The sequence below is a fragment of the Lissotriton helveticus genome, chromosome 3_1 (genome assembly GCF_964261635.1).
Source record: "Lissotriton helveticus chromosome 3_1, aLisHel1.1, whole genome shotgun sequence".
Lineage (NCBI taxonomy): Eukaryota > Metazoa > Chordata > Amphibia > Caudata > Salamandridae > Lissotriton > Lissotriton helveticus.
In genome coordinates, this window is record NC_136061.1 from 1,921,497,988 (window position 1) to 1,921,521,001 (window position 23,014).

Sequence of the window (23,014 nt, forward strand, 5' to 3'; positions counted from 1 at the left end):
CGGGTGGAGGACCGTCCCCTGCTGCTGCGACAGAAGGTCCTCCCGAAGGGGCAGGCGGATCGAGGGACCGACTGACATGCTCAGTAGCTCGGGATACCAGTACCTTCGAGCCCAGTCCGGAGCCACAAGGATAACTTGGGCCCGGTCGCGCCTGATCTTCTTCAGCACTCTGGGCAGAAGTGGTATAGGCGGAAAGGCGTACAACAGACCGCAGCTCCACTCGCGCCGAAAGGCGTCGCCGTGCGAGTGCCGTCTTGGAAACTCCAACGCGCAGAACTGATGACATTGCGCGTTCTCTTCTGTGGCGAATAGATCTAACCAAGGCTCTCCCCATTGCAGAAAGAGGCCTTTCGCCACGTCCGAGTTCAGACGCCATTCGTGATCCACCGAGCACCGACGGCTGAGTTCGTCCGCCCTGGCGTTCAGAGAACCTGCCAGGTGTTGAACCGTCAGAGTCACGCCCTGACGTTCCAGCCATTGCCAGAGACGCAGAGCCTCCTGGCAAAGGGTCCACGACCCCACTCAGCCCTGCTTGTTGCAGTACCACAGGGCGGTGGTGTTGTCCGTGAACACCTGCACTACACTCCCGTTGACAAAGGGGAGGAATGCCTTCAGTGCTAGGCGAATCGCCCGCAGCTCCAACATGTTGATGTGGAGCCGGGACTCCGCCGGAGACCAGATGCCTCTGATCTCCGCCTCTCCCAAGTGGCCTCCCCAGCCCTGGAGGGACGCGTCCGTCACAACTACGTGCTCCGGTTGGGGAAGGGAGAGGGATCTGCCTCTGACCCAATCGCGGTCCGTAAGCCACCACTGCAACTGGCTCGCAGTGCCCTCCGAGATCAGGACATGGTCGGATAGGTTGCCTTGATGCTGGGCCCACTGAAACTTCAGGTCCCACTGCAGAGCCCGCATCCGCCACCGGCGTGATGCACCAGAAGGATGCAGGAAGCCATCAGCCCCAGCAGCCGCAGCGTCAACCTGACCGAAACCCGGGATAACGGCAGAAAGATGGGAATCAAAGCCTGTATATCCCGGATCCGCCGTTCCGGAGGATAAACCCGAAACTGCGCCGAGTCGAAACCGCTCCGATGAAAAGGAGCTTTTGAGAGGGACACAGGTGTGATTTCGGCACATTGATGGAAAACCCCAGCTCGTGCAGGAGGTCTGCCGTCATCTGAAGGTGGTGTACGACTGTCTGGGGCGAGCCCGCCTTCAACAACCAGTCGTCGAGGTAGGGGAAGACTGAAACCCCTAACCGGCGCAGATGAGCTGCGACCACCGCCATCACTTTCGTGAACACCCGTGGGGCGCTGGTAAGGCCGAATGGGAGCACGATAAACTGAAAGTGCTCGTGGCCTACCGTGAACCGCATGTACCGCCGGTGAGCCGGCAGGACGGGGATGTGAAAATACGCCTCCTGCAAGTCCAACGCCACCATCCAGTCTTGCGGGTCTAGAGCAGCCAAGACCTGAGCCAAAGTCAACATCTTGAACTTCTCCTTCCGGAGGAAGCCGTTGACGTTCCGTAGATCCAAGATAGGACGCAGGCCCCCCTTGTCCTTCTTGGGTACCAGAAAGTAGTGGGAATAGCAACCACGCCCTACTTCTGGCCCAGGAACGCGCTCGATGGCCCCCTTGGCCAAGAGGGTCGTAACTTCCTCCAGCAGAAGTGTCAAGTGGTCCCCCGACACACGGTGGTTCTGCGGTGGCATGGCTGGAGGAGAGGTCTCGAAGGGGAGGGAGTAGCCCCTTCGGACGAGCTGCAGCACCCACCTGTCCGATGTGATAGAGCGCCAGCGGGAGTGGTGATGGCGAACCCTGCCACCCACTGGCGTCACATGGGCCTGAAAGCACGGACTAGGAGGATTTGGAGGCTGATGCTGCGGGGGGAGGTGTGGTCTGACCTCGCCGTTGTCCCCGACCGCCTCCACGGCGGAATTCACGGCCGCCACCGCGTTGAGAAGTGTTCTGCGGTGCGTGGCTGGCAGCCCGTGTGGGACCGCCCCTTCCGTGGCCACGAAAGGAGCGAAACGAACCCGTTTGCTGGCGCTGGGTCGAGAGACCCAAGGACTTGGCCGTGACCCTGGAGTCCTTGAAGCGCTCCAGCGCGTGGTCCGCCTTGTCGCCAAACAGGCGACTGCCATCGAACGGCATGTCCATCAAAGTATTTTGGACATCAGCCGAAAAGTTGGCGGATCTCAGCCAGGCGTGGCGACGAATCGCCACCGTCGTGGACATCGCTCTGCCCAGCGAGTCAGTCGTATCAAGACCACACCTGATGGAGTATCTTGCTGCATCTCGGCCTTCAATCATAGCCTTGCCGAGCTTTACCCGTACCTCCTGCGGGCATTCTGGCAGCAACTCCGCGACCGTATCCCACAGAGAGTGGGTGTAGCGGCCCAAGAGGCATGCGGTGTTGCAAGACCGCAGTCCCAAACTCAGGGACGAGAAGACCTTCTTTCCATATTGGTCGTACCTCTTGGATTCCCGGTCGGGCGGGGCCAACGGGAATGCGGTCTGGGAGGTCGAGGCCTGGATCACCAGACTCTCAGGGGTGGGATGGGTGGACAGGAACTTGGGGTCGTCCGGACACGGACGGTGGCGTCTGGCCACGTTCCTATCAACAGGCGAACCTGAAGCAGGCCTGGACCACGTGCCCAAAAGAACGTCTGTCAAGGCTTCGTTGAACGGCAGCAGAGGCTCCTGTGGGCATGACTGCGGTTTGAAGACCTCAGTGAGGATGTTAGGCCTCACGACCGCGACGGGGAGCTCAAGGTGTAAGGCCTTGGCAGCCCTCATCAACACCACTGAATAAGCAGCCCCAGCCTCCGAAGCCACAGTAGGAGGCGAGACAAAACCAGGGTTAGGAGAGTCGTCCAGACCACTGGCGTCACCCAAATCACCTGTCCAGTCCACGTCGTACTGACACTCACGTGACAGAGGGTCCTCAGACCCCTCCCAAACCTCTCCGTATTCTACATCTTCCCCGTATTCGGAGTCAACAATGTAGACCGGCTCCTCGGGGTCCACAGGCCCCATCGGCGTCGGACTCGGCGTTGGGCGACGCCGGTCCGACTCCGCGTCCGGAGTCGGAGAGGCCCCGGAGCACCGGCGCCGCGCGGAGGCGGCGTCGGAGCACCGGCGCCGCGCGGAGGCCGGTCCGACTCCGCGTCCGGAGTCGGAGAGGTCATGGGGACGGCGCCGCCCGGAGCCGGCGTTGGAGCACCGGCGCCGCGCGGAGGCGGCGTCGGAGCACCGGCGCCGCGCGGAGGCGGCGTCGGGGGCAACCTCGATGGAATCGGCGCCGGAGAGGCCGGTCGACCAGCCGGCGTCGACCCTGAGGGTCCCTGCGGCGCCGGGGTCGGAGCCGGAGCACCCGACGGCGTCGAGGCAGGAACACCCGAACCGCTAGGACCCCCGGACAGGAGCACAGGGCCCGAAGGCGCCGTAGACCCCGTCGGAGGAGACAGTGCCCTCATGGCCATAAACTCCTCTATCTCCTCACGCGACGCGCCTTGCCCAGGGACCGCAGGGTATGGAGCAGGCCGCGCCGGCGACTCACGCGGGGGTGGGGCCACCCGAACCCCCGGCCACATCGCGGGGGAGTCGGGGGTACGATGACGACGCCCCGACTTCTTGTGTTTCCTACCTGAGGAACCAGAGGAATGGTGACGACTTCCGGAGCGCTCGTGATGGCTCCGCGACCGCTCCCTCGACCTCCGGCCGGACCGGGACCGCTCTCGACGTGGGGCCGACACCCGCAGTTCGAGTAGCTTGCGTGACCGCTCCCGCCTAGCTTTACTCGTCAGGGCCCGGCAATCGACACAGTCGTCCACGGCGTGGTCGGGGCCCAGACACCGGAGGCAGAGTCGGTGATGATCCGTGACCGACATCGTGCGGTCACAACCGTCACAGTTCTTAAAACCGGGCATCCTACCGGCACCGTAACAGTAATCAAGATTCAAAAACTTTGGTCAAAAGACCGGAGTACTGCACTTCTCGGATCTGCGCTAACTGGCGCGGAAAAAAGAAGAAGAACTGACGTCAGCGTGCGGAGGCGGCGTCTATATACTCCAGCGACGTCATCACGGCGCACGACGCCGACGACGGACGCGGAGCCGCAGGGGACGCCTGCAGACGACGCCTACCGACGCGCAGGGGTACTGCTACGCAAAAGTTTCCGGATCCAGACTGACGCCTGGGGATATTCTAAGGTAAGGAATCTAATACTAACCTGTTTCTTTCAGATGGAACCATTCCGTCACAAGCATCGAAGGGGTTAATGGCATATTTATGTTGCCTAAGACCACTATAATGGAGCAATAACTGATAAACATGCTAGTAACTGTGTGTCATATACATACCAAATTATTCACTCTTTCTTTGTCCAGGCTTTCATTCTTCATTGGGAATTACTACCTTTGAACCCCTAACATCATGGGACTATGAAGCTAGTCGCTCTTTGAAGTAAGTAATGAGAGTAGATTAGGTTGAGTTACTTAAGGACACCAGTACATAGGACATGTGTCGTTATATAAAGATTGGGAATTTGGAAGAAAGGAATGTGAAAATAAGGTATCTGACTAAACTGACTTAGAGGAAAACTTAATGACAAAATATCTGAATATTTTCTAACCAATGTTTGTAAGATGGCCATAGCCTTGATATAAGAAGGGACATCATTGGGCTTAGATTATCCTTGGTGTTGAGGACTACTTAACTTCGGCGTAAACCATACGTATCATTCCGTTTGCAGATTACCTGACCTTCATCAATGTGTGAAGATTTCCACAAACTAATTTCTATAAGGAAGCCTGAAAAGGTATTTGATGTGCATAAGACAACTTCTTACTGTATTGTGTTGATGTTATAACATATGACATGTGAAATTGGAAATGAATTGTATATGGCTCATAGATTGGTATTTGATGTATAAAGACAACTTTTTACCGTATTGTGTTGATGCTATAACATATGAAATTGGAAATGAACTATATATGGCTCATAGATTGGGCCATTTGTTGACGTATATAGGTATGGATAAGAGCATCAGCGAGAATATGAAAATAAGTATATTGTGAATTGCTTATTAACATAATGCAATGTTAGATCTGGTTTCTTAGATCGTTCTCCCATGAGAAGGCCTATGTTGTATATATGAGACACTGGCTATATGTTATTGTATGAAAATCTGTTTTTTCTCTTGTAAATATATTTGTGTTGACATGAGTATAATACTCTTTGTAAATAGCAATTTTTTATGTTTTGTATCTTTATAGCCCTGAAGAAGTCCGGTTAACGGACGAAACGCGTTGGCTATTCATTTTAAATCGGCGCTGTGAATAAAGAATCTAATTAAACTGAATAAACTGCCTTTGGAATTCTTGGGAGAACTTTTGGAACCATTAATGAGATCAACAAACAATGTTGTGAATTGGATCAAGTACTGTAACAATAATTGAAGGGTGCGGGGTCATTTTTTGTGCAGTTCTTGTTGAAAGTCAAGGTTTCTTGTCTTTTAACCAATGGGACCTAGGGGATTGTGTCCCAGACCAGTTGCACCTTCAACTTAGTAGATATTAATTTTAAGGACTTCAGCACCGGTGCGGGCAAAGTAGCCTTAATCCCTGTTCTTTTGTTATTATATTAAATGAAAAAGTTGACTGGCTTAAGAACCATCCATACCAATCTTAGACAGTCTGTAAATGGCTCAAGATTACTAGCTTCGTAGTCCACTCTACATTGCAGCTTTGGTGATATTAAAATTCTACCTCAATAGCGTTCTGATCCCCACAATTTGAGGAAACTACTTTCCCATACACCAGAGGCTCTACCAAATTAGTTGATATAAGAAAATAAGCAATTATAGAGGAACGGCAACTTCCCCAATAAGTGGGTATCAATAGGTCATTACAATCTACCATGTCCATTAGATTATTCAAATCATGGGAGGCCAAGTATGACATCAACTCTAAGCCTCTAGTATCAGGTCTCACCAAGGGGTTTGCCAGATTATTTGTCACAACTCCTTTGATAGTCCTAGAGGGGTTTAATCGGGGGAATAAGCCTTACATTAAAATCACGTGCCAAGCAAAGGCCACCAGAGTACCCTTTTATTTACAACATTGCTAAACAGTGAAGTCCTATAATCAAACAGAATTGGAATTTTAGTATTAGAAATATTAATAAAATCGTTATTATAGACATTGTTTAAATACAGAGGTGAACCTCTTACATTTCACAACCTGAAAGCTACTATTAGAAGTCTCCATTGACCTATCACAGCCCCCAGAAGATAAATTCACCCAGGTGGCTAAGCCCCCTGACTCACGACCAAACCAGGAGGCAGTTGCAGAAATACTACAACACTAAAATCCATCAATTATCAGATTCTGAGTTGCCCAAGTTTCTTGAAGCATAATATCATACTGCCTTATAAAAGTTTGCCATTCTGATAGTAATATCTTTGATTGTAGTCCTGCCACATTCCAACTTAATATCTTCAACACTGCGCCACATGGACCCTAGGCATTGCCCAAAAATAGGGGAATAACAATTTTGGTCACTATTACTGTCGGAGTGGCCATTGTTTACTCCCTGATAACGGATCTGGGCAGCAGCCAGTCTATCCCATCAAGCACACTTAGGGCAGATAATTTGTTCTGACACTGGTATACCAATGAAAACCCAGGGTTATGTCGGACAAGTGGGCCATGGGTGAAACTCATAAAAATAGTCCATATAGAGTGAGCAAATTCTGGTGCAGTTACAGTCTATAGCCTCTAGTGACCACAGTATATTTTTTACGCAGGATGGTTTACGAAAATGTATCATGATACAGTCCCCATCAATGTCCTTGCTTGAACAGTCTACCCATCCAACTCTCCACACCATTATCATTTTATTCATCTCTTTTGGGTTGAAATGTTTATGCTTGGCAAGCCAATCACCAGTTTTATTCCATTTGACCGCACCTAAGAGGGGGAACTCCTGGAAACACTGAAACATGCGGTAGGCTACTGGGGACAGATTCACTGCCTCTTTATTAGGGATAGGGCAGACGTCGGTTGAATACTCGGTTCTCAGATGGTCTAAGATTCGGACAATCTATATAGTCAGATCCAGGTTTTACACACTTTTTTACGAGGATCATAGCTTATTTCAGAGGACCTAACAGGTTCAGTTACATTCTCTGCCCCTTTATGACAGGCAGTATTCTTTGTTTGCAACAATGACAAACTCCTATTTGCAAAGGCAGTTAGCTAACTAGGTATATCTATCAATGCGATCAAGGCACTCTATAATTAGGGTCAATTTCTCCTCTAAGATAGCACATAATTTAATATATAGGGTATCGAAGTGAAAAGAGTCCAGAGTTGCAGACTCTGACGTCTGGGTTGACTGTGATCGATTCTGTCCTTGAAGTCAAGAGATTAGCTGTCCTTGATGCAGGGCGTTATGTTCAGTTGTTGCCATTCTAGACTTTCCTACTCTTGACAACAGACCCCAGCTGTGGCAAAGTATTAGAAAGGCTTTGGGGCGCTTGAACCAAATCTTCATTGTCATTTACAGTGTCATGAATGCTATCTGCAGTATGTGTTTGTGCCAGGGTCCCAGGATCAGGAGGTCCTGTTATGCTGGCATTAGTAAGGGAACAATCACCAAGTTCAGTTAACGTGGGAAAATACTCCAATGATAGCTTCCGCTCAGTGAGTGTAATCTCATTTGTGATTGAGAGTGTGCTTGAAAGAGCTGTGGGGATACTGTTGTGAATAGAATGGCCTTTGGCCAAGAACCTATTTCAACAGCTTTACGTTTGCCCATATCCAATAAATGCAAAGCTCACCTTCTGCAGAACCTCTATGGGTTGCTGCTCCTCCGGAGGCTACACAGAAAAAAGGCCAAAGAAAGTGGGCCCAGCACGCCCTTTTCCAGCTGTGGAAGAGCATAGACAGGCCTACTCTAGGCCCATGCCCCCCGTGCTATGCTTATAACATGTCTATGCTTGGGGGCCATTTTGCCGCCAAACAGACTGGGGGAGTTAATTCAACTCCAGACAGGGGTTTGCAGAGTCCGTAGAGTGGCAGGGAACCACCAAAAGCAATCCACGCTGCGGGACTTCCAAAGCACTTCTAGCGCGTCTCAACCTGGGCTTCCTTCGCCTTGCCGCCAAACAGTCTGGGAGACTTAGTCCCACCGCAGAAAGGGGTTTGCAGAGTCAGTAGTGTGGGCATGGGAACTGCAAAAGCAATCCCTGACTTACAGCTCATAATGGGCTTTAGACTCCTACAAAGTAACAAGCCTAAATCGAGATATAGTACTAAAAGGGGACGAGGATCGATCTTCCCCATACACATTAATGGTATCTAATCCTGGTAAGGCTTGTAAATTGTGGTGAATTTTAACTATTTTACTTTTCTTTTTCTTAATCAGCTAGTTTCGTGCACAAATATGGGCATGCATTAATAGGTGAATTGACCGCGTGTGGTTGTAGGATGGTATTTAGAAGTTTAAAAGTCTCTCAAGGCTTATTAAAAGGTGCATAGATTTTATCCCCCAAAAAGTATTTTGGGCTTCCTTAATTGCTGCGTGATATTTCTTCAACGTCACCTTGTAGGTGGCCTTAAAGCAGGAGGATACTGCTTGCGCCAAATTCTATCCAGTTTTTTGGATAGTTTTTTTCTCCTCTGCTAATCTGACTGTGAACCACGCTTTTTACAGAGCGAGCTTAACTACAGTTGACTGCATCCAGTGATTAACTACCTGGATATCAGTGCTCTTATCACCTACCCGAAAGGTAGAGGTAGAGAGAAGATTGGTCAGCTCAGAGCCCTTCATGCCAAGCCTGCACAAAGAACGCAGCTTCAACATGCTCTCAACTAACCTGATCTTACTAAACCAGAAGAATGGAATCAAGCAACGATGGGATCAGGAAACGAAATTAGGATTTTCTACCACTAGCGAAACATATCAGAAAATCAGCTCAATTGCGTGCCCTGCAGTCTGCAATGCGGCAGTACTTCAAACAGAGATTCAGCAATCCCAGCAGATCAACTAGTGAGTTAGCCAAAAGCTTGCTGGAATTTTCAACATGTAAATGAAAATCTCACAAAAGGATGAAGTTAACAAGTAGTATGCAGTAGAAATGAAAACTCTCACGTGGTTATGTACGCACCATTTTCCCAGAATTTTTAACCAGAATGAAGATGCAAACTGAAGAGATAGGCATGCACATTATTAGTGACAAGCAGCGGATTCCAGGCAAATATTTTCATAATCTGTAAGCGGTGCTAATAATTAAGAAACAGCGAGGAGCAAGCACTTTGTTCAGCACATCACTGTTAGGCATGTTTACACAGATGAGCACAAGCAGACAGAAGTACGCACAGGCAGGTCTGCATAGACATGCAAGGACAGAGGCATGATCTCTGGTGAACAAAGAAGCACACACTAATCTCACAATCCAGATAGCTTGACGACACTATGCAAGATCAATTTTCCAAGTAGATTAAAATGTACAACACACTCACCATCTCCAACTCTATGTCAAGAAGTTTGCAGTCTTCGAACACCGGGGGCTTGGCTACAACAACAAACACAGCAAATCCAAGTAAGAATCCACAAAAGGACCCCCTTTAAACAGGACACTTAACTAGAAAAATACTGGAGAGTTGGCGAAAAAAACAATTTCCAGAAGGGTACATAAGGACAGTGGGTGGAAGGACATGTCTCACAACTCCGACTATGCTGTTCACATTTACCCTCATTTTTTAGTCAAAAGTGGCCCTTCAAAATAGTCTTAAATTCGAATGGAAATTATATACTGTTTCAACATTTTAATGTCCAATTGCTCTCATTACTATTCTGGAAAAGTGAAGACTATGGAAGGGTCAAAGGTGAATGTACATGTGAAATAAGGATCTCAGTAAGTGTTGAGTGATTATGGAAAGTTTGCAGAGACAGATGATTTACTAACTCCTCCTGAAATCAGGTGATTAAAGAGATAATCTAACCCAGTGGCTGGAAGAGATGAAGGGCGGTGGAGGTGTAATGGGAGGCCCAGCCTGAAGCAACAGTATTTCATTTTCTGGTCTCTCCATTGCGCAAGTCATTGCACTTCCTCCTTTTTGGTCATTGGGAGTCTGTATTCTAACTAGCATTTCACTGTTGACTCTGTCCTCTTTCTAAGCCATTAAACAATCTTTATAAGGCATGGCAGAGCCTATCCTCTCATGACCAACTGAATTCTCTCTTTCTAAGCCATTGTTCAGGCTGTCCCTCTCATTTAATGAATAGCTATGATGCAGACATGCCACTGTGTTACACAGGCTCAGTCCTGAGAGCTGAGCCAAGGTTGATGCTGAGCCATGGGAGTTTAGCTCAAACCCCAAGCAGGATATTGATGTAGACATTTGCAGTGCATTGTAGGACTCCTCCTGCGAGCTGGGCAAGGTGGGTGAAAGCCCAATTGTGCCGTCCTCTGTGACATCTACTTTCAGATGAACAATAATGTTCAGAGTGTAGCCGCTTGAATTCTGATCATGTAAAGCTTTAGATTCAGTCCAATGTTTCGATTTAGAAATTTGGCAGAGGGGAAGGCTACATGCCGAAAACAACAGCAACGGGCAAGTTTGCCTTTTTTAGGTAGCAGCATTTTAGATCATTCATGCTACCGAATTCAAATCACAGAAATGTACTTTCACAAGAGTATAGAAACTATGGAGCTTTAGAACATGGATGCAAACCACTGAAATTCAAACTAACACGTTATTAATTCCAAATTATTGAATTGTGTAGACCAGCTTTCTTTTTATAAGTTTCTTGAAGACTCGGTATTCGATATACATGAACATTTTTTCATTAAGGTAAGGGTATAGTTTGAATTTTTTAATCACAATTATAAGTATTGCAAGGAAGATGGAGGGCTAAGACGGTAATCGATTATTTCCTGTAGATACCATTAGGTAAAACACTGTAGATCCTGCATTTTTCTGCACTTGAATATTAGATATTTGATATTTATTGGTTTATAAAGCGCCTGAATCACCCGCCAAGGGGTATCTCCGTGCTATGGAATTGATACAGCCGGCCACAGAAGAGGAACAAATTAGAACAGTGCAGTTTTGAGGAGCCTTCTGAACTGTAAGTGCTCTGGGCATTGTCGCAGATGGATGGGAAGTTAGTTCTAATAAAAGGGGGCTAGGTGGAAGAAGACTTTACCACCTAAGCGCGATTTTTTTGTAACGTGGAAAAAGGAGTAGAGATTTGGTGGCTGAGCGAAGGGAACTGGACGGCAGATAGTTGGTAAATTTATCTGCCAGGTAGCTGGGGCCTTAGCCATTCAGGAATTTGTGCACAATACAACAGATAGATCTTGAATCTGATCCCCTGCTGCACAGGAAGCCAATGCAGTTGTTGCAAAAGAGGGAGGGAGGCAGTTTGGGGGGTGAGCATTGGAGACCAGGCGAGCGGCGGTGTTCTGGACTACTTGAAATCTATTCAATGAGGTTTCATTAGCTGAAATCAGCAGAGCACTGCAATAGTCTAGGCGGCTCAGCACCAGTGCCTGGTTGAGGGTATTCAGAGTAGTCGGAGGAAGGAAGGGAAATACCCTACAGAGAAGACTTAACACATGGAAGCATGCACTGATGGTGGTTGCGGCGTGCTCCATCATAATCAGTAGCTGATCCAGGCGGACTCCCAGGTTTTTGACCACCAGTTTGGGAGCCGGAGCGGCGCCTAATTCCACTAGCCACCACCCTGGGGACCACCTCACCGATGCATCTCCAAACAACATGATCTCTGTTTTCCCCGCATTAAGCTGGAGTAAGTTGTTCCTCATCCAGCTTTAGCCGCCATGCCCTCTAAAAAGGTAGATTGGCCGTTGGGATTGTTTTTGTCAAAAGAAGGTAGGAGCGGAGTATCATCAGCGTATGATATTGGAACAAAGCCTAAATTCCTGAGTAATTCCCGCTAAGGGAGCAACAAATCAAATATGTTTACAGAGTTACAGGGCAATAAAGCAATTTCACAATTTAGACCTCTTCTTTAGTTTCCAGCTCCAATGGAATCTAAACATACAACTGAGGAGAAATGTTCGGCTGATCGTGGAAAGATGTCTTTCAATTTTGGAGCAATATGGTTTCGGACTTGAAGCCGGTGGTGCTGACAAAGTAAGGGTGCTTTTTTTCCCAGGTACATTATGTAGAACATTGTGGCCCTGGGGCCAGTCACTCTGGAGCCTTGTTGGCTATGGAAACTTAGGCAATTATACACAAATCTTTGGAACACCTCTAGGCACGTCAAAAGAAGTTTTTCCTCTATATCTGAATAAACAATTTGGCAAGTCTGATCGACTCTGGTTTCAACATCGAAGCCAAAGATCAAATCTTCCAGCACAACTTTAGAAATGACTGCAACTTGGTTCAAGGCTTAACTTAGTTATACAAAATGACCAGCATTTCGCTCTGTGAGGTTATGATGTTGAGAGAAACACCATGCAAACCTTGGCAGAGAATTCTCTTCTTCCATAGGGTGCTGCAATTTTCACTTCTATCATGGGTCTCCCCAAAAGTACCCATACTGAATCATGAGGCAAAACTTAAATGAAATTTAAGGGGGGAGGGGAGCACACTGCTTAATCTCCCAGCACAGTTCACCCCTTAGCATTATGGTAAATGCAGTTCACTTTAAACGCTTACTTGCGTTTTTGCTGAGAGGATTGTGGCAGCTTTCTCAGCAACCCCAGATTAATTTAGTGTTTTATCTCAACTGATGAAGGATAATATCCAAAAACGCCTAGAGAGTCACAGCACTAAGTGTTAATCTTAAAAGATGGGTTACTAAATTAACTCTTCAGGGCAACTGAATACATTCAATGGAGGACAGCGAGTAAGTTGAAATGAAAGGTGGTGTACATAATGCTTAATAGGTATCTGTCACAAGAAACATTAAACTAAGATAAGAATACAAAGCATGCTTACTAAAGTTTTAGAAATGTCCACAACTCACCATCATCGGGGCGCATCTGTCCCATAGGCCTTCGAATTGGTGTATCTGAAACAACCACGGAAGAGGCGCGACCATGGTACCCAACGGGTAAGTGTAGCCTGCAGAAATAATTAATTATTTACCTTATGGTGTCAGCAGAATATTAATCACTCGGAGTATTACAGGTGCTTCAACTGAATGACAAAGATGATCTTGGTGTTTTAAATGCAACTAGTGGTCACAAGATTGGAGATATTTCTCATGTTCACGTCATACAAATGGGAGGCACTGAAGTTTAATGGTCCTATTAATTAAAAGTTAAAGGGGCATCATTAGCTGGGTGTAGTGTACCACATGCAAACGGAGGCATCGTGACCTGGGTCTTATGTATCCAAGAGTTAGAGCCAGAGTGAAGTCTCATGCATTTCATGCTAAAAAGGACAGCACGCGCTGGCATCTTGTCTAAGGTTACTGAAGGCACCAAGCTATTGGGCACAGACCTCCCCAGCTGATGGGGGACACAGGATCTTGTGTCTCTCGGGTCAATAAAGGCATCATTGGTCTTTTGTGTATCACTGGTTCTGGGGCACCAGTCTCTCTTATGTATCGGGTATTGCTCATCAGGCACTAGAGCCTCGTGATGGCGAGCATCAGACTCAGGGTGTTTCGTGCATCACAGATAGGAAACCTTTTTCTCCAGGTAACAGGGCAGTTAGTCAGTGATTTCCATGCAGTATCTGAGGTGGGTGGTGTCATCTTCTGCAGGTGCCTCAGATATTACTGTACTGCAACTGGATAAACAACTCCCTCCCCCTTTACACATGAACCTTCATAGGTAGGTCAAGCAGTACAGATTTACTCTAGGAGACAGTAGCACATTTATAACATATTATATAACAAAGTAACCACCAGCAAAAATATAGCTATCCAAACGGCACACAAGCGTTATTAAAAAAAAAATTTGCAGGGATATAGCTCAAACAAAGTGTAGTACTGGGCCATGTTCAAAATAACATCGGAGGCTATGAAAAATATTATTCTATTTGATTGCCTTCGTTAACACTCAGATCTTCGTGCACTCCTTACTATTCCTTGGTTTAGAGATCCCAGTCAATAGAAGAAAGTTTCCAGGCAGAATGCCACAATGCATCAAGTATTCTATAAAATATCTTCTCTTAACCCTTGATTTTCAGTGACCACTAGTGAATGGGGTTGGGGAGGAGTACAGGAAACTGAGAATCTATGCTGAATATGGTAGTTAGCGGCACTGTGCTCATTGGTTTGTCCAAGGTGAGGTCTTGGATTAATAAATACATTTAGCCACATTAGCTTTGTACCTTCCACACTGGCTGCAGACATGAGGGCCACATTATTTGGGACCATACAGCTGCACATTGCTGACAATGAACACAATCTTTTTATAGGTATTAATCTAAAGAAAATTGGCTGCTGAACCACAGAACATTTTAAGCTGCTCCTCTACTGTGTCAATTTACTGTGTCAATTTGCTGGTCTAATCTAACAAACAACTGTTTGTCATTGGCATATGAGAGAGATTACAAGCCAGGAAATCTTCAAGACCTAAAAGCTCTGCATGCAATTTAAATATGACAGGAGACAATAAATGGGTTTGGGGAACTTGACTGGAGACTTCAAACTGCTGATTTATTTGAAAGGCTAGGCATTCACTATATGGTTTCTGCTCGATAGAAATGGGAACAAGTTGTGGGCAGAACTCCTTAGACTAGCTACAGCAAGATATTCGACCATGATTTTATGGCCAATTGTGATGAATGGAGTCGAGAGATTCATCGGAACAACTGTAATAATACTTCCTGTATCCTATGTCGTTCTTAACTCATCCATAACAGTAAGCACCGTTGCTGTCCCAGGGCCTGATAGAAGTCCCGGAAGAGATTAATACAGTAGGGCTTTGCCTTTCAGAAGTTTAAGCAATTTTTCCATAAATCTTTCAGTAATTTCAACTAAGGTTGGCAAAAGGGCAATAGGTCTATAATTTGTTACATTTGAAAGATAAACAATAATCTTTCGAGCAGGATTTTAACTATGCATCTCCTCACACATTCTGAGTCAAAATAAAGATTAATAATTTTCATGACTAAGGGAACTACTGCAAGAGTCTGAGACTTGAGAAAAGAAATAGAACTTTTAGGTGATCCTAACTTGATTAGATTTAGAAGTTAACTAACTTTTCAGAGATAAAGGGCGATATGGGAATGTCAGCCTTGCTAACAGCAAGCTCAATTGCATTAAGAGGAAACTTGTCAGGAGTTTGTACTGCATGAATTGTTTTATGAATAACAGTAATGTTCACAAAGAATAAAGCTCCAAGTTTGTCACATACTTCCTGCGAGAGTTTCACATTTGAGCTAAGCCACACCATTAGTAAAGTCCTTTACTAATGTAAAAATTCCCCAGTAAAATTAGATCAATGAGAACCTTAGCACTCAGAAAAATAGACTTTGCTACAATTAGACAACTCATATTATTGAATCTCAAGTTTTGATAACATGAGCTCTTTGGGAGAATGATTCCTCCGCAACTTTTTTAGCCTAACGTGTCGAGTTTTTCACAACTGTTTTCTATATTAGGCCAGGCATTACACCTGTAATTACAATTTCCTATTGTATTAAGTACAGGTGTGTGTGTGTAAAGTGAGTAGATGGTTGGTAAAATATTCCAGATAAGAATTTGACTCTGAAGTTGAAAGAAAGGGATCCAAGGCTTTAATGTTAAGAATGGCTACTTGCAAGTCAAATCTGTGCCATACAATTTGTTAACAATCAATCAGAGTACTTGTAAAGCGCGCTACTTACCCGTGAGGGTCTCAAGGTGCTGAGGGGGGTGCCGCTACTGCTCGAAGAGCCAGGTCTTGAGGAGTCTTCTGAAGGCGAGTAGGTCTTGGGTCTGCCGTAGGTGGGTAGGGAGGGTGTTCCAGGTCTTGGCGGCGAGGTAGGAGAAGGATCTGCCGCCGGAGGTCGTTCGTTGAATGCGGGGGACACCTGCGAGGGCGAGGCTGGCGGAGCGGAGCTGGCGAGTGGGGGTGTAGAAGCTGAGTCTGCTGTTCAGGTAGGCTGGTCCGGCGTAGTGGAGTGCTTTGTGTGCGTGGGTGAGGAGCTTGAAGGTGATCCTCTTGTCGACGGGGACCCAGTGTAAGTCTCTCAGGTGGGGGGGTGATGTGGCTGCGGTGGGGGACGTTGACGATCAGTCGGGCGGAGCCGTTTTGGATGAGTTGTAGTCGTCGTAGGTGTTTGTCTGGGATTCCTGCGTAGAGTGCATTGCCATAGTCCAGTCTGCTGCTGACGAGGGCCTGTGTCACCGTTCTTCTTGTTTCGGTCGGGATCCACTTGTAGAGCCTGCGGAGTGTGCGGAGGGTGTTGTAGCAGGAGGAGGAGACGGCGTTGACCTGCTTAGACATGGAGAGGGAAGAGTCTAGGATGAATCCTAGGTTGCGTGCATGGTCGGTGGGTGTCGGTGCTGTTCCCAGTGTGGTCGGCCACCAGGAGTCGTCCCTGGCTGAGGGACTGGCACGCACTACAGAGGTTGACAGTTTGAGACAGAACAACTCTCTTAACCACAGCTGGCTCATTTGTCATTTTGTGACGAATATCTTGAGGTACCTGAAGAACAAGCAGCAGAGTGTACCATTTGGGGCAGAGCATGATCTTCACACTAAGTTGTTATAAAATGTTATAAAGTATATATTTGCAGGGTCATCTGCATGGAAGCTAAACTCTACATTTAGGATTCATTGACCACAATTAATGGTTACTGTGCCTGCTAATTCAATGTAGTTTGCAATTAAATCATTGATACGACTTTGGAGGCAGAGGGATGGGCGGGTGACTGAGTTAGCAGAATAAAACGGATTGCTTGAGTTGAAGAAACATGATTCAGACAGCGGAAAGTATCAGGAAGAACATTAACACATTTTATTAACCGAATGCGTGCGGCGGCTATTTTTGCGCTGCGCGGCTTTTTTCAAAAAGCCATGTTACATGACGAGCTGAGCTCGTCATGAGCGTGCGAGCGGCACAACTCATGACGAGCTCAGCTCGTCATGAGCACGGAAGGGGTTAAAGGAGTTACCTTAAACTCTTATCAGAAACTATCACTACTACTTCTCCATTTCTATCTAATCAAACACATTGATTGAGTTTACTTCTTTCAGGTATAGCAATATGAAGATCCTGTCAGATAACCTTTATCTTAAGAAACAAATCCAACTGCACCTCTGCATTAAACATAAAATTCCCCTGAAGTGGTAATGACTGAACAAAATAACGGATATAAATACGATTAATTTAATTAAAACATGTTTGTAAATATATGGTCAGAGAGAAACATTGTAAAAGGAGGTTACAAAAGTGAGAGCTACGGCTGGGGGGGCTCGTGGAGAAAAAGCAGATTGCTGTACATTGGGTCCTTCTGTAAGTCCCTGGGTTAGAGGGCTGGAAAAAATATTTAGTAGGGTGGGCTTTAGCTGATGAACAATATTTAAAACAGTCTTGAGGGGCTTATAAAGTAACAGAAGACCTTGCTGAATGGACATATCTCTGGCCCTCCAGATAATAGACCACAATGAGGGAGGTGAAGACGAATAAACTTGATGTATTGACCGAAGAGGGATCAGGGGAAATGCTTGGTGAATGCGGCTCTGTCACTAGGATAAAAACATTCCCTGCCTAGGAATTGTACTGTGTAAACAGAAATGTGCGTTAAACCTCTGTCATTGAGGGGATGTCTATGCTGTGTACTCAATAAGTGAATAAAACAATGTTTTTAAAATCTAAAATTCCAGAGCAATGGTTGGACAAACATCTTAAATGTAACACTCCACAACTGAGCGTCAAGTTGTCTTGGTTAAAGATTCGGTCTTTCACGGTCTCTGAAGATCTAACAGGTGATCAGTGTCACCATCAAATTAGCAGGGAGAAAAAAGATGCTGGTAGAGTAGTTTCATATTAATGAATTAATGAAGTTCAGCAACCGTATAAACGCACTCGCTAACTGTAGGTTAATAGTTTCAGTGGCACCACTACAGTTGTGGGTGCAGAGGGGGGGAGGGAGCTGCACTGTGTATGCTTTGAAGGTAGTGACAGTGGCTATCTTGAAAAAGGAGACCAACAGGAATAAGTGAATACAAATTTCACCACGGAACGAGGGAACAATCGAAAAGGTAAAGAAGGCGTAAATGGAAATATTGAATCAGTAATCCCTACAAAGCAAAACGAGTTCATTAAAACACAAGAAAAATATATCAAATGAAAGCAGCATATTCAATTGATTACATTCTAAAACATAACACCATAAAATCACATGCATATAATATCAAAATGATTGCTCAGGTACGAGCTATACAATTTAAAACGGTTTTGCTTCCAGTAAACAATAGTTTTCAAATGACCTAGAAAGAAAGCAAATCCTAACTAGGCCTGCTGCATCACATGTTAATGGCGGCACCAGGCTTAGCTTACCATGTACAATAGTCAACAGGGCACTCTATCACAGGTCTTTGGATGCAAGTGACTTTGAGCATCTCAAATTTCCCTGTTAACGTAAGTACCAGACATACATCTCAAAAATATGGGGTGCTCTAGGAAATGCAATTATTGGTTACGAAATCTTGCATCTCAAAGGTTGTTGGTGGACAGTAGGATCATGCATCAGAGTTTATGAGAAGGCATGTAATAGGAAGTTGGCACATCCCATAGATGAGTGGCAGTCTATGGAGTTCTGTTGTGTTACAGTGAATAGTGGCACCAAGCGATGGGGTCTGCGGTGTCAACAAATCATGTAACACAATGTTCAAAACTTCTTGTGTACCAGAGTAATCTACCTTGGTGAAAAAGGGTAGTAGGCTTCAGAGGATCTCTTATCAGGGTGGCAGGGGTGCTCTTTACTCACCAGTTGGGCATTAACGCATTTTCCTTCCCCCTAAACATGATGCCAACGTTTGTTGCGTGGTCCCGGGAGGAATAGAAGTCTGTGTAGTCTCCTGAGAACAAAGCAGCAAAAGAAAATTCTGAAATGGGATAAGGTACAAAACCATGGCATACAATGAGGGCAACAAGATCTAGGTCTTTTAAATTGAAACAGGAGGTATTTTAAGTTAAAACAGAACAAGGAATCCGGAGAGAAAGTGCAGCAAAATCATATGCTCCGACGCACTACCCAGAAACAAAATGTGGGCCTGAGTCACCCACCATGCAGTAGATTAGAGGGAGGTTCTGCTTTTTGGGAAAATGGGACGCTGAGATTCTGCAATTATTTGCTTATCTATCACAGTGAGCTTCTTGGACAAAGGTTCTTGAGGAAGAAGAGTAATTTGTGGCCCAAGTGACCACATGCTATCCAAGGACATTCACAGCTCCTGGGTAGTACTTATCACAAGTCTGCTGGTTTAAAGTGCCGGGATACCAGGACCCAGATTCTTTGTTTCCTGATGGTATACCGTCACCCAAATCTGGCAGTTATGCATTTTGTTCCCAGAATGGGGTATAGCGACATGGACATGACTCGGATTCCCTGAAATAATACATTTTGTGTAAAGTAAACAGACCACTGTTGTCATATAAATAAAGTCCTGAAGAAGGCAGCCTTATTGAAATTCATCCACCAAAACGCTGCGGACAACCCTATAGTTCTAGAATTTCGTATACTTGGATATTTATAGGTTTTGAAATATCTGTGATTATTTTAATTGTGATATTGATGAGATAATGTGTTTTTTAATGTATGTACATTGATGTGAAATTGTGCTTCTGGATATATCAAGAAATCATCTTTGTGATCAAGCACCAGAAATGGTCAGATTGAGATTTTAGAAATACCTTGGTTTTAAACATTTTTAATACTGCTAAAAGAATAAAATGTTACACTTTTACACATAGATTAGTTCAGTTATTTGAGACTTTGTGGGAAAGGTACGAACAAGGGATTGTTTGGTGTCCAAGAATACAGTGTGTCACATGGGTGATATCTGTTAGTCACAGGCTGCCAAGAGCTGAATGTTTCAAGCAAATCCTAGTGTATCTATAGTTTTAGGGCATGATGGAAAAAAAATTCTATTTTGCAGCAACAACGGCTACGGTTCGCAAAAAATCACAGGGTCTGAGAATGCAAAATGGATTTTTCTCATGTACTGTAAGAAAGTGAATTATTATTTGGGTGACTGCCTACATCAAGGAATGATACCAGTACTTGTCAGGGCGAACCCTCAAATTCACTAAATTACCCCACGTTAAACTCCCTGATAGCTACGACACAGAGTAGATGGGCTTAAAAAAGGGCAATGTATAAACAATTTTTGCATTACCAAAACAGCAATAAAGTCAAAATACAAAACAATAAAACTCCCAAACCGAACTATAAACAGAGTCAATTTTAATAAACAAAATGATACCAAAAGAACAAAAATCCAATCAGTGGATCCAGATATATCAATTTTAAACATTTAATTAAAAATAGTACCAAATAATCACAAGTGACAATGATCTATATGGAAACGGTAGATCAGGACTTCGGCGCAATTTCAGGTCAACCGCGAAGGAGCTCAGGTCAGCCACAAGGGCATAGTTTCCATTGGTGCAGCGCCACTGGGGTCAAGAGGCCCATTGAACCCAGATTATTACTGTATTATTTAATTCAGACAACTACCAGGGAGGAAATTTCCTTCCTTGCACTAGGGCCTATGACACGCAGGTTACGCCACTGGTCAGATACACAAAGTGGATAGGTCCCGGTGAAAGTCTGAAAGTACAAAAGTTTGAAAAAGTTTCCAAGTATCACTTCAGAAAAATACTTTATCTCTTTTTGGGACAAAGCCGTTGACACAGCCGTAGGCAAAATAGGACTTTGTCACTTTTTGACAAGAAAAATCCCCCACGTGCGGGACCCAGCTGAAATTGTGAGTACTGCTGTGGAATTGAAGGCCTGATGCCTGAAGCAAGTTGGTGTCTCTGGAGCTTAGGAGATTTCTCGTAGAAAATGTTCTAAGACCCTACACAGAATACGACGTTTTGGGACATGCGGCAACCCTTGAGTGGGACACAGCTGAAATTCAATGTGATGCTGTGGAACTGCCAGTCAGATCCTTTTTTTGTGGGTCCCACTGAAGCTTTGGAGGAATAGTTTTCAAACGTTTCCAAACATAATTATGATACCCAAATAACCACGAGTACATTTCTAAGGCCACAGGACCTCCGGGGTAGGCACTTCGAGACTGTCAGAGTGTCAGGCACAGGCCAACAGCAGAGTCTAATCCAGTTGCCACTGGGTGTGAGGACATCCGTCACATTCTTGTGTATGTCTAGGAACAGGCTGATGTAACATCATCATATTACATAATGTGTTACTGCATTGCAAAATGGCTTTAGAAACCCATAACGAATCGCTATTTGGAATGGGCGTATTTGAGGCATCCATTCCAAACAGCGATTCCTTAAGGTCTGACTGGACTCCGGTCATTAAAATTGAAATTTTAACGACACGTAAAAGGAGGTACTAACTTATTCACAAATTCACCTCAAGACCGCTTCCCATTGCTGAATATTAAACAAAGAAAAGTCTGCTGAAAAGATGGAAGTGGTGCATGGGAGTACTGCCAACTCTCAATCAAACAAACAAAACCCCTTTCTTTTTTAAAACAAATGCAGCCCGGTTTACTTGAAGGAAACTGGCCTGCATTAAAAAAAAAAAAAAAAAATTCTTTATTTAAAATGCTACCAAAGACCTTGATGATCTGCTGACCCCAGCAGGCCACAATCTCTGTAATGGAATGCAAATGTAGTGCGTCGTAATTAGCGTCTACCTCACGAATATTGATGAAATGGGTTGGACTGCGAACACACTATTATTTGGAATTTGTTCTTCCCTGTTGATACTCTTTTTCTGCTCGGAGTCGTTACCCCCATTTTATTATTTAAATGTGTATAACCTGTGAACCACCCAGAATTCTGCCACCCTTAACTTAATGAGAGATGTGCTTGCTCTTGACTGCTGGTTTTTTTTTGCTCTGAACTATTGCTTTTTTGACTGCTCCTGCTCATGTAAAGCACTCCGATACCTCTGGGTCTAGCCAGCGCTATATAAAACGATACAAATAAAAAATAAAAACCAATAGATCTAACCTCAACATTCATCCACGGCCAAAAGGGAGAGCCTATGGCGCTCACTTTTCGTGGCATACCCTGGCCTCTTATTAGATAGAGGGAGAGCCCCTCCACCAACCGGCATGACAGAAGAACACTGTGCTACTACATGAAAGTTTGGCATTACCAAGGCCACTTAAATAAATCATTCTGGAGAGGACGGTCAACATTTCAAGCTGGAAACTCAATTCCACATTAGATCTTAGTAAGGCCAAGTGATAAACGTGATAATATAGGAAATACCTACCAATCTCTGCGGGCAGGTGCATGGTGGCTGAGGCCTGAGGAACAAAGGCCCTGTGATGAGAAAAGATGCCATTTAGAGTTTGCGACACTACTATGAAAAAGTCCATATGCATCCCACCTCTTCCCAGTCTTCCAATTTTGCCTGCTGGTCCTCACTGTTCTAGGTGCATTTGAGAAAACTCTGCTTTACTGTTCTTTGTACCTGTAATGCTTGTCGCCTCTCCACATCGCCTTCGGGCCTTCTTCTCAAGCGTACTTGCTGTGCAGATGGAAGGCTGCCCCTTTCGCTTTAAAACTCCATTGTGATTAACACCAGGGCCTTCTCTGTCCACCCCCTGCACAAACTCAAGTGCACATTTACACTGCCACCCTCCTGCCCTCCTTCCATCCAAATATCAGAGGACCCAAAGATGTTCCTACTCCTTGTTCAGCTTCTGTTCATAACTGAATGACCACACATACTGTTCCTCTCCTGCCTCCCCCTGCACATACCCAAATGTCTATCAATACTGCATCTCTCCTGCCAGTCCCCAGTATATACCAGTGCGCCCAACTACACTGTTACTCCCTTGTGCACCCCGTTTACAACCGAGTAACCATAAATGC

General features: G+C 45.5%; 1 protein-coding gene across 1 annotated transcript in view; it reads right to left on the bottom strand.

Moving 5' to 3' along the window:
• The window catches only part of FAH (fumarylacetoacetate hydrolase), a 183,846-nt gene that overhangs the window by 86,411 nt on the left and 74,421 nt on the right, over positions 1 to 23,014 (bottom strand). Inside the window, exons 4-7 of the mRNA XM_078682934.1 lie at positions 22,410 to 22,459; positions 18,918 to 19,008; positions 13,011 to 13,108; positions 9,530 to 9,582 (exon numbers count right to left, since the gene is read on the bottom strand). Coding sequence (XP_078539060.1) covers positions 9,530 to 9,582; positions 13,011 to 13,108; positions 18,918 to 19,008; positions 22,410 to 22,459 — 292 coding nt within the window. The remainder of the gene's footprint in view (positions 1 to 9,529; positions 9,583 to 13,010; positions 13,109 to 18,917; positions 19,009 to 22,409; positions 22,460 to 23,014) is intronic.